This window comes from Alosa sapidissima, chromosome 21, assembly GCF_018492685.1.
Source record: "Alosa sapidissima isolate fAloSap1 chromosome 21, fAloSap1.pri, whole genome shotgun sequence".
NCBI lineage: Eukaryota > Metazoa > Chordata > Actinopteri > Clupeiformes > Clupeidae > Alosa > Alosa sapidissima.
Genome location: NC_055977.1, coordinates 23,730,349 through 23,742,848, shown reverse-complemented (window position 1 = coordinate 23,742,848; position 12,500 = coordinate 23,730,349). Strand labels below are relative to the sequence as shown.

The window sequence follows — 12,500 nt, the reverse complement described above, 5'->3', positions numbered from 1 at the left end:
AAAGACCCTGCTAATACCGTGAGTTTGTGCATTTGCATCCCCTGTTATTCACCCAGGGGCAGAAAGCCCATCTGACCACAGACAAAGGGAAACGCGTGCACAGAGCCCATTACGGAAGCGCAGCTTTGTGATCTTGCTTGTGTTTTTATTTGATCCCCACAGGGAAGCCTCTCTCTTTGAGGACGGTGAGAAACAGCCGTTTTTTGCGGGCCCCGGCGAATGTCCGACAAATTTCACTGGGCTGTTGTTTTTTGTTTTAATGCCGGGGTTCCAAACCAGCCCCCGGGGAGAAGAGCGCCCATGGAGGCCGACACAGGAAGCCGCAGCCCCCGCTGAGCCGTGGCAACCGTTTCTCAGGTCACCGGTTAACCTGTCGTCGCTTAACCACGGCAATGAATCAGCTGTGCTTTGCACTCCACCCTAGCCAGTGTGGTGGAAACGCTGTCTGACCAACTCGCTATGGTCAAGTGTCTTAGGTTCTCATGTATATTCAGACAGACCCACACATATATCTACTCACAGATGTTGATATGTGTGCTCTTTTACTATAGCCCTGTTTATAATGTGGGCCAAGCCTGCTGCTTGAGCTTAGCTCCCAGTGGTCCAGGGAGCATTTACCAGGCTAGGGATAAACAGGGCTAAACCTGGACCTTAAGCCCTAGCAACAAGCCCAGCTCAACGGTTAAGGTCACAGATCATGATGAATGGTTACTACGGTTACGGTTTTGTTTATGTCAACATATTTGCCAGGCATATTTGCTAGATAACCAACTTGCACTGTTTAAATCATTTACATATGAATTTACAGTATATTATTATGAACATAGTTCGCCTTTATATCGGTCACAAGACACTGCGTCGAAGACGGTTAAGGTCACAGGTCACGATGAATGGTTACTATGGTTACGGTTTTGTTTATGTTAACATATTTGCCAGGCATATTTGCTAGATAACCAACTTGCACTGTTTAAATAATTTACATATTAATATACAGTACATTATTATAGTTATACATTATCATAGTTATTTTACTTACTACACATTTCTAATTTATGGAGCCTGGAATTGTCATTACATAATTTCCTTTGTATCCCAACCTAGTAGCCCAAGTTGGTCTTTTGTGCTGGTCTAGTTCCTTTGAATAAAACCTTGGAACAAAGTAATTGAAACGAGCGCACAGTAATAAAAGTTTTATTTACCGTAATAAAAATGAGTACATTATTTTGTCTTTGAGCCCATGTTTTAGGAAAAGGAGCGCATGTTTTAGGAAAACATTCTTTCGATATAAAAAATGACTCCTCCCGGACTCTGTATGTAATGTCTTATGTGATCCCAATTCCCAAATCTCAAAAAAATTTTACTAACAACAATTATGCACCATCTTCCATCGTCATTTTAAATTCCCTTTATTTCCAATGGGAAAAGCGAAACAGCACCAATGTTTTGTGTTACCTACATTATGGGTGGGTTGCACTAACAAGAAAGTTTTGATACTCACACGTAATCCGGCACATAAAGATAGATTCATACATACATACAAACACACATCGCACAGGCTAGGCATGCACATGATCATTACACATAAACACTCAGATATGCTTACACACACACACACACACACACACACACACACACACACACACACACACACACACACACACACACACCTTGGCGTTTGCTTCTCAGCATCTCATCATGTCCCCTTCCAAGCCCTGGTCACGTTAGGTCAAACCCAGCAGCAGCAGCCACCAGAGTGTCCAGCCCAGAGAATGGTTTCCCTCCCCACCACTGTCTCCCTCCTCTTCCTCCCATGCTCTCTCATCCACCCATCCATCCACTCATCCATACACTCAAACATCCATCCATCCATCCCTCCCTCCCTCCTCTCCGGGCCAGTGCAGTGCTTGGCTGAGCAGTGCTGGGTGCGTGGCTGCCGTTGCTGGCAGGCAGGACCAGGCCTCTCCCGTGTGCAGGCTATTTTCTGTCCCAGCGTAGCCATACTCACTCACACACACTCGCACGCACACACACACACACACACACACACACACACACACACACACACACACTCACATTCACACACACACATTCTCACACACACACACACACACACACACACACACACTCACTCACTCACTCACTCACTCACTCAGTGAGTACTGTACAGATCTGTATTTAGTACACAATAGTACCTACATTTGTGTTTATAGCACAAATGCACAGTGTATTTCACTTTGCTATAGAAGCACTTGGTTGCACTGAACCTTTATCACATGAGATTCAGGTCCAGATGTGCGTATATTTGCGAACGTAGCGTTATCAGCGCCATGGACAAACCGCAGATAGCGAACGCTATCAGACCCAAGTTTACGTCGTATTTATCAAACTTTAAATTCATAGTCTAATCTGTGCCTTTATCTGCTTTTCTCCGCCACCTACCGCAATTTACGAATGCTCTAAATAGTGATTCTGTTGTCTCTGAAAGGTTCTCTTATTGACGCATTTAACTGCAATTTGGATTAACACCTGCTTTTACAAGGCAGAAGTTTTTAGGCGCAAAATAGACGTGCGCTTTCACAAGTAGTTTTTGTACATACCGCGGAATACATAATTAGGCGCTCTTTACTCTTCCCCTCCTATCTCTTTACGCAAAACTCCCACTTTCCCCTGGATCCTCCCATGTATGCATATGCATGACATGGAAAAGCGCAGTTTGCCATTTTCAGCTCCCGCGAGAGGCAGTCTGCGCTTTGACCTCATTACGGCCTGTTTGTACATACCTCGCAATGTTTTTACACGCACATTGCGAAACAAATACGCCTGAACTGGGCGCAAAAGCGTTAGTACATCTGGCCCTCAGATTTAGTCCTCTGACCTGCTGACTGCTGCCTCAGAAACTGTCTGAAGAAAAAATGAAGGGATAAACAGAATAGAATGATGAAGAGATTTGGAGAGATAGAGGGAAACACAGGATGGTGTGCGAGTGATTCCACACAACATGTGTCTTTTGTGTCTCCCCTTAACATTTTAATTGAAAGCGTGAGAGTGATTCAACTGGAGAGTTGCCATTCCATGAGTGATTCCACGGCACAGCTTTATATGATAAAGAATTATTTATTAACAATTGAACATTTGTAGAAGCACTTTTACAATTTGTTATGTCTTACAGTTAAGCTATAACACGGGATATGTTAGTGTTGGTTTAGATATGTCATTACATTAACATGGTTTATGAAAATGAATGGCAGTTTTTTTAATGGAAAAGGCACCCGTTGTGTGTGCGGCAAAGAGAGGGGATGCCAGGGGATGATGGGATGTGTGTGTGAGACACTGTTTGTGTGTGTGTTTGGGTGTGTGATAGAGTGTGAATGTGTGTGCAATAGAAAGATATTGTGTAGGTGATTGTGTGTGTATGTGTATGTCTATGTTTGAGTTTGTGTGTGTGTGTGTGTGTGTGTGTGTGTGTGTGTGTGTGTGTGTGTGTGTGTGTGTGTGTGTGTGTGTGTGTGTGTGTGTGTGTGCGTGCGTGTTTGTGTATGTGTCTGTGTGACAAAGTGTTTGCGTGTTCATGCTTGTGTGTGTGAGTATATATGTGTGTGCGTGGCCGTCTGCCAGCCTGGGCCTTAGCAGTGTTCTGGAGTGTGTGCTCTGGTCTCTGGCTGTGGGCCCCGGTCACATTCAGCAGCCCAGACTGCAGCCACAGCCCTGGAGCCCCACTGCTGCTGCAGCCTCCAGCCACCAGCCACCAGCCAGACTCACCCCGCCAGCATCCAGCCTCCAGCCTGCAGTCACAAAAACAAAAAAACAACTCTCTCTTTCTCTCTCCATCCTCCTCTCTGTCCCTCTCTCTTCCTCTGTCCCCACGTCTCTCTCTGGCCCTCACTCCCATTTTCTCTCCATCCTTCTTTCTCCCTCCATCCCTCCATCCCTATCCCATCTCTCTCCCCCCTCTATCTCTCCTCCTTCTCCACCCTCCCTCTCTCCCCCTCTCTCTCTCTGTCCATATGCCCTCATGTCATCCTCTCTCTCTCTCTCTCTCTCCCTCTCTGGGGAGTGGAGGAGTGGGGCTGTGGAATGATGTGGTGGTATGCTCTCTGTGACTCAGAGAGATGAGATGAGCTCTTCCCTGTAAAACTGCACAGCGCAGCCCCTCTGGGGGACTGAGTTTATCGCGCCCTCATCTGTCAAATCAACCTCAGCCGCAGGCGTCTGGTTTAGATTTAGACTTTTATTTCTTTTTTTTTTTTTTCTTTTTTTGAAAAAAGTAGGTTTTTTGATGCAGTTTTTGGGGCATTGTTTTATTGTCCACATGTGAATTGGTCGCATTTTTTATTTTTTTTTAATCCGAGCAGTGGACAAATCTTGTGAACGGAAATTAACATGGCAGGCCTGGAGGGGGAGTGTGTGTGTGTGTGTGTGTGTGTGTGAGAGAGAGAGAGAGTGTGTGTGTTTTTGCAGCTCGTCCAGTGTGCCCTGAGGCCAGTGTTCCTTTCAGCTGTGAGAAAACAGACGGCTCTGGTGTTCGGGAGTGTATGTGTGTGTGTGTGTATGTGGGTGTGAGACACCACACTTCAGCTGCCACAGAATCACTTCCTCCTGTGAACTGGGTGCCCACTGTGGGATTGACCCCAGCCAGTTAACCCTTGCCACCCGAAGGGTCAACATACACACACCAGTCACCCCCTCAGAGAGTTATGTGTTGGAGTGCTGTGTGCGTGTGTGTGTGTGTGTGTGTGTGTGTGTGTGTGTGCGTGTGTGTGCGTGTTTATATGTTCTCAGTCACAGGTGTCTGTAGGAGTGTTAAGTGTCTCACTAGCTGCCCAGCCCCCACACACACTGACACACACACATACACACACACACACACACACACACACACACACAACACACACACACACACACACACACACACACACACACACACCCCTCCTTCAGTCGCCATCTGCAGTGGTTGATGGAGCACTGGAAACATTGGTGTAAAGGACTAGTGTCAGAAATGCGTGCCCAGCACGAGGCACTCTGTCTGGGGTCATCGCGGAAGACTGAGAGGGCAGGTGCTAGTGGAGGCTGGGGGGACCAGACTGACCCAGTGGGTCATAGGGGGCTGCAGGGGTTTGTCCAGTTCAGCTGGAGGGAATTCCTTAGAGACTGGAAGGGGTGATGTTGAGGCGAAGGGCAGAGACAGAGACAGAGAGAGAAATTAAGAGAGAGAGAGAGAGGGAGAGAAAGAGAGAGAGAAAAAAGGAGAGAGAAAGAGAGAGAGAGAGAGAGAGGAGAGAGAGAGAAAGAAAGAGAGAGAGAGAGAGAGAGAGAGAGAGAGAGAGGAGAGAGAGAGAAGAGAGAGAGGAGAGAGGGAGAGAGAGAGCGGGGGGGGGGCAGAGTGGTGAGTGTGAGAGGGAGCTGGAGAAAAGTTGGAGAGGAAAGGAAACATGGACAGAGACAAGGGTGAGAAAGACGTAAGTGCAGAAACGGATGTTAAATGAAGTGTAGTGTAAGTGAAGATCACACACACACACACACACACACACATGTGCGGAGATGAAGTGGAGGGATGGAAGAAGGATACAGAGAGAGAAAGAGAGAGAGAGAGGGGGGGATTAATGCCTTTCAACATCAGCTCTTACTGTTATCCTTACCTCTCTTCTCTCTCTCAATCAAGGGCCCACTTCTTAACACATGCGAAACATGTGCTTGCGTGCTTGTATTTGTGTGTGTGTGTGTGTGTGTGTGTACGTGTGTGTGTGTGTGTGTGTGGTGTGTGTGTGTGTGCGTGTGTGTATTTTCTCTGCTTCCCCCAGCCCTTTTCCTTCAGTTTCACAGTAAAACACTGTCAGCTTCACTATATTTCACGTGGAGGCGTCTGCCGTGCAATGTTAGGAGCGAGTCCTGGCTGCTCTGACCGAGGCCTGGGCCCTGTGCTTTGTTCGAGTCCTGGCTGCTCTGACCGAGGCCTGGGCCCTGTGCTGTGTTCGAGTCCTGGCTGCTCTGACCGAGGGCCTGGGCCCTGTGCTGTGTCCTGTGCTGTGTCCTGGCTGCTCTGACCGAGGCCTGAGCCCTGTGCTGTGTTTCCTCTGGACTAATGAATGGAGAGGCAAGGCCCGGGCTGGCACTGAGAGTCAGAACTTATTCAGGTGCTAGGAAGTCTGTTAGCCATTATCCTCTGGTCTTGCCATCAGAGGCAACGGGTAGGTGGTGGGGATGGGGCGCGGTGTGTGAGTGTGGGTTTGTGTGTGTTTGTGTGTATGTGTGTGTGCGTGTGTGGTTGAGGTGTGGTTGAGGCAGGGGAGGATCAGGGAGCTGTGTATATTTTTGAATATGTGTTTGTGATTGAGTGGTGTATTTGTCACTAGGATGTGGTAAGGGATGGCACGTGTGCATCTGTGTGTGTGTGTGTGTGTGTGTGGTGTGTGTGTGTGTGTGTGTGTGTGTGTGTGTGTGTGTGAGTGATTGGTGGAAGTTGTATTAACAGTTCCATCCTGTTTCTGTTAGCAGAGGAAGAAGAGGAGGATGAAGAGATCACAGAGCTCAAAGCTGGCCCAGAGTCTGAGACACAGGAAGAGGAGGACCAGAAGGAGACCAAAGAAGGTGTGTGTGTGTGGGGTGTGTGTTCGTGTGTGTGTGTGTGTGTGTGTGTGTGTGTGTGTGTGTGTGTAGGCATTTGTGCTTTCATGCGTTTGCCCATGTGTGTGAGCAGTCTTGAAGTGTGGCCCCCTCAAACGTCTCCAGCTGGGATGCATTTGGGGCCACTTGACTCTTGCGTGTGCTGCTTGTGTTGGAGGTAATCACCAGCAAAGCGCTGCATTCAAGCTAGGCCCACAGATTAAAACATTTACTCACAGTCCAGACACCTGGCATACCAGTGTGTGTGTGTGCGTGCGCGTGTATGTGTGTGTGCTTCTGTGTGTGTGTGTGTGTGTGTGTGTAAGTGTGTGTACAGCCAAAATTCTTTTGCGTGCATGTAAGGGGAAGTGTCTCTGTAATCACTGATAGTGTGTTCTAGCCCAAACTTATTTGTGTATGTAAGACTGCAGAGGTAAGTGTGAGAGCATCCACATGTGTGAGCACCAGAAAGTTATTTGCAGGCCAGAACTCTGTGTGTGTGTGTGTGTGTGTGTGTGTGTGTGTGTGTGTGTGTGCTGGCGTGTGTAAAAACAATGTTTTCATTGCTTGGATTACAAGGATTTGTAGCGGAGCGGGACAAAGCTGTTAGCAGCCGCAGCCACAGGTAAGCTTACCCATGATCGGCGTCACTTAAACAAACAGCCCACAGGTAGGGTTACGACACCCTCGCCACCTGCCTCTGATAACAGCAGCTCCCTTAGGAAAGGCACACTTGCTCAGGTCGTGCTGGCGTCCGCCGCATCAGAGCCACATTTGGGCCAAAGCCCAGCGCCAACTCTCTCTCTCTCTCTCTCTCTCTCTCTCTCTCTCTCTCTCTCTCTCTCTCTCTCTCTCTCTCTCTCTCTCTCTCTCTCTCTCTCTCTCGCACGCACACACACACACACACACACACGTCACGCACGTCACGCACGCACGCACACACACACACACACACACACTCATACAGTACATAGACGCATAGACGCACACACACACACACACATGTCGGGGAATGCCAGTGTATCACAACAGAGCCACTGGAGCGTCCATCGCGGCCCTGGTCACTCGCGTGTGACCCTCCCCGGGGCAAACCCTCCCGTATCGGATGCCAATCTCGCAGGGCCCACCGGCCCGTGGCATTCTGGGTCGGGGCTGATTAAGAAATGTGTCACTTGACCCGCGTCTGGTGGGGACTTCAAACGGCCGAGGAGAGAGCGGCCTTTGTTGCGTCGGCGCAGCCCGAGTAAATAACCAGGGGAGGGGTTAGAATGAGGCCTTGTCAGCACATCGTGCGTTTGTGTGTGTGTGTGTGTGTGTGTGTGTGTGTGTGTTTGTCACCAGCGTATAAAAAGCATAAGGGGTTTTGACTCTGGCCAGCGGCTTTGATCAGGGCCTTTGTCTTTCTTATGAGTCGCCAAAAAAGACAAAGAGAGAGAGAGAGAGAGAGAGAGAGAGAGAGAGAGAGAGAGAGAGAGAGAGAATGACCCTTTGCGAATCAAGAGGGTCCAGATCAAAGTACCCCCCCCCTTCCCTTCCTTAACAGTGAAGGGGGGGGGGGATTACATCAAGCAGTCCCCCCCCTGAAAAAAAAGCCTCCACTCCTCTTCACCCCTCCCAGCCCTACACTGCAATTATGTGAAATCAGTTAGAGAGCTTTTTTGTGTCTTTCTCGTATGTGTTTGTTGTTTGTTTATTTATTTTGCACAGGCTCTCTGATATCTGGCCTAATGCAGCGGTATCTTTCTCATCTCTCTGATGACCACTGTGATCATTTGCTAAGTAATGACCCCCACTGGCCTGGATGAATGATCCGCACAGTAGCCCGTTTTAGCTTTTCGCCCAGCTTGGGCAGTAAGATATATTTTGGGTCATTTTGTGTGTGTGTGTGCGTGTGTGTGTGTGTATGTGTGTCCATGCCTGCTCATACAAATAGTATGTTGGTTTGATTTTGGCGGGTCTGCATGAGTGTGTGTGAATATTTGACTGTGTGTGTGTGTGTGTGTGTGTGTGTGTGTGTGTGTGTGTGTGTGCGTGCGCATGTGTGTCAGGCCATCCTCGCGAGCTGACTGAGGAGGAGAAGCAGCAGGTCCTGCACTCTGAGGAGTTTGTCATGTTCTTCGACCGCAGCATCAGGGTGATGGAGCGCGCACTTGCAGAGGACTCCAGCATCTTCTTCGACTACAGTGGCCAGGACCTGGAGGATAAGGAGGGGTAAGGCAGTCGATCTGTGTGTGTGTGTTTGTGTGTGTGTGTGTGTGTGTGTGTGTGTGTGTGTGTGTGTGTTTGAATGTATGACAATGCATGTAAATGCATGCATGTATATAATTTATCATTTTGTCTATAAATATATATTTATACATGCATGGGTGTATGTATTTGTGTGTAACTCCATATTGGGTTATGTATTAATTGTATTTATATGCCAATTCACTTTTACATGTATTAATGTATGGATGTTTTTATTTCTTTGTGAGTGTATATTATGTGCATATTCATGTTCCTCTTTCCCTATGTGATTATGCGCATAAGGACTGCTGCAGCCATTTGTTGCCGAGCGCCACAGGGTCCCTTTTGTTCTTCAAAGACATGCTCTCCTCACGATGTCATCCCCTCACAACCTCTCATTTAACATGCCACTCAGTGACATCATCACCCAGGGACACACACAGACACACACACACACACACACACACACACACACACACACACACACACACACACACACACACACACACACACACACACACACTTATGGCCCCTCCACCCCCATTTTTACCTCTCGAGAGCCAGGGACAACACCGTAATAGGGACATGATAATAGCAGTAATAACAGACACAACAATACAAAAGATGGCCCCCACTAATGCAGTCATTATGATACATGCAATAAGCCCTCCTGTGTAATACATTTAATAATGTATCGTGCCGTATTATTGCACTGTGTAATATACTACTCTACCATGTAAAGCTTATTTTGAGACTCTAGACACAGCCCAGAGTGTTGTTTGTAACACTTTATTCCAATATGAACAACATATACAGTGTCAGTGTGTGATTCTTGTGCCCCCAACTGTAGTCCTCACAGTGTGGATGGTAGGCTTGACCATAATGGCTAAATAGAATGCCTCTGCCAGGCTTTGGAGAGTAGTAAGTAAAGGTGAAATACAGACCTGTAGTCGGTCGTGTCTGTGTTCCGACTGCCAATTGTTGACACGCGTGCCACTTCAAATCACATGTTAATATCTGATGCAAAATTTGACAGAATTTCAAACCAAAACGAGATGCAGATCTTTAGCTGCTGATCCAAGGCCTTTCTTTTGTTCACCACTAATGTCCCATAAAGCAAATGTTAAGCAAATATTTACTTAACTGAGCAATAAGACTTGTTCATATTTTTGTCCATAGACTCTTTGATTTTAGGATAGTCTGTGTGGTTATTTTTTGTTTATTTGATCAGATGTATTATTTTATGGATTTCTATGATTTCATTTAAAATGTCTTTGAATAGAATGACTCAGAGAATTATTAGAGACACTGCTGTTAACCATATGTTTTCATCTATTAAAATTGAACAAATCCTATGTGTGTGTGTGTGTGTGTGTGTGTGTGTGTGTGTGTGTGTCCAGGGACTTACAGGGTGGCTCCAGTCTGTCCTTCAGCCGTCTGTTCTACGACGAGCATTGGTCCAAGCACCGGGTCGTCACCTGTCTGGACTGGTCGCCCCAGGTAGCGTGACCTTTGACACTGGCCTCTGATTGGTGTGTGTATCTGTCTGTCATCACCAGCTCATCTCCAGGACATGAATCTGTTTAGTGTCTGTTGTTGAAAGGCGGGTTTTGTTAAGACTGCATGTTGAGTGGTTTCCATGCTAGCTTTCATGTCTTTATTGGGGCTCTTCAAAGGTGGTATACGTGACTATCATTGGTCTCTTGAGTCGTCTTCAACCGTCTTCGATCATTGCTGTTTATCCTACTAGTCCTCTGTTGTTTTTGTGTTTCATATTTTCCATGGCAGCCGTCATTCTATCATAAAACAAATATGCTTAAATTAAACAAATAAAATTGTGGACCATCAAAGGAATTGTGTTACTATTCTGAATGAAGTACTTTGAATCCAGACATGTAATCACATGCTTAGAGTTGAAGAAGCCAGTTAGTGTCTATGTCTGAACAAAAGGTGAATGTTGATGGAGCAATGCAAAGTGTATAATATAAGTGACCTCTGTATTTGTACGTTCCTTACCGGACGCTTTGTCACATGTGCTGCAGTACCAAGAGCTCCTGGTGGCCTCGTACAACAACAATGAAGACGCACCCCACGAGCCGGACGGGGTGGCCCTGGTGTGGAACATGAAGTTCAAGAAGACCACGCCAGAGTACGTCTTCCACTGCCAGGTACAGAAGCAGCGCCATCACAGGATGTTACTCGGTGTGTTTGTCGACACATTTGTGTGTTCATCTCTCTGTGGGCACTGCACATGCACAATTGGGTCGCTGCGTCAATAGAACGTGACAACAAGCCACACAAACATTTTTTTTAGGCACACATACATCTCCCAACTCCATCATAATACGCCACAGTAGTATATTCTCACTCAGTCACCTTCATTCTTTCGAGACTACCACCATCACCTCATGACAATCTGCACTTATTAGCCTGCAAGCCCAGCTTAGCACAGCACTTCAGAAACGAAAAAGGACCAACTAGTGAAACCGCTAAGTCATTGTGGTCATATTGTGGCCGTTTTTCAGAGGTTAAATGAGCCTGAAAATGCTATTGCAGGAGAGACCTACCTACAGTAGGTAATGTGTGCTACCCACGCGGAATGTGTACTACCCACGCGGAATGTATACAGTGCCAACCTCAGTGTTGAGTGCTCATATGAGCATTTTTCAAAACGCAAGAATGCCCTAATTGGCCACCCCTAACCTATAGGATGTGGCTGCAGAGCAGGCAGCCGTAAAACGGGGGCCCAGGGCCAGTGGTTAGCTCTCTCGTTAATGACGACACCGACGTAAAGCTGAAACATAAGTCGATATGTATAATTAAAGTGGTTCTTTGGGCTCGGGTCGATGATGTCGCAGCAGAACATGATATCTCGGAACGACTCGGTTCGGGTTGGAAAACGAATGAAAAAAATGAAAAGATGAGAAGCCCTGAGGTTTTTGCGTGGAAGAAATAAAAGAAGGGAACGATTCGTTGTCGAGTTTTTTTTTTTTCTTTTCTTTTTTGACATAATTAGGAAGGACTTGGGGGCAACGCTGGAGAGAGACAACATGAGTAAGCAACCTCAGGAAGCGGGCGGCGGTGTGGAGCGGAGAGGAGGGCGAGGCCCCCCCCCCCTCCACAACCCCCCCCCCCCCCTTCCCACTCCCACGAGAGCCATATTATGGAGACATTTATGCAATAAAAAGATGTGGCCAACCACTTCCTAATCCCGCCAGCCACATGCCGCTTGCCCACCCACGTGGACTGCCATTTTGGACGCCAACACCCTCTGTGTCTCCATATATATCTCTTTTCCAACTCTCTCTCTCTCTCTCTCTCTCTTTCTGACATGCACTCCATCTCTGTATTAGCCACACTCTTGCTCACTGTCTTGTGTCTTTCACACACACCTACTCACTCTTTCCATCCATCCCTCTCTCTCCCTCTTTCTTTCTCTCTCTCTCTCTCTCTCACACTCTCACACACACACACACACACACACACACACACATACAAACACACACACACACACACATGCAGTTATACATATGGTCGGCTCCTTCAAAGGGGAGCTGCGTACGGAAGCGTTAGTTCCTGTACAGCGCTGCTGCGGGCCAGGCTGATTTACGGCCGTGACTCTCCGCCCCGACAGGAGCCTCCAGTAGCCGCGGCACCATCAGCTCGTTCCCACT

At 47.4% G+C, this 12,500-nt stretch overlaps 1 protein-coding gene across 8 annotated transcripts in view; it reads left to right on the top strand.

Annotated features, from left to right (window-relative positions):
• Window positions 1–12,500, top strand: part of LOC121696233 (cytoplasmic dynein 1 intermediate chain 1) — a 72,640-nt gene that overhangs the window by 28,962 nt on the left and 31,178 nt on the right. For 5 of the 8 annotated variants that reach the window (XM_042077600.1, XM_042077597.1, XM_042077599.1 and 2 more), the window contains 4 exons: window positions 6,490–6,585; window positions 8,649–8,811; window positions 10,227–10,326; window positions 10,869–10,994. In XM_042077600.1, coding sequence (XP_041933534.1) covers window positions 6,490–6,585; window positions 8,649–8,811; window positions 10,227–10,326; window positions 10,869–10,994 — 485 coding nt within the window. The remainder of the gene's footprint in view (window positions 1–6,489; window positions 6,586–8,648; window positions 8,812–10,226; window positions 10,327–10,868; window positions 10,995–12,500) is intronic. The other 3 variants (XM_042077601.1, XM_042077598.1, XM_042077595.1) reach the window with 1 other exon arrangement.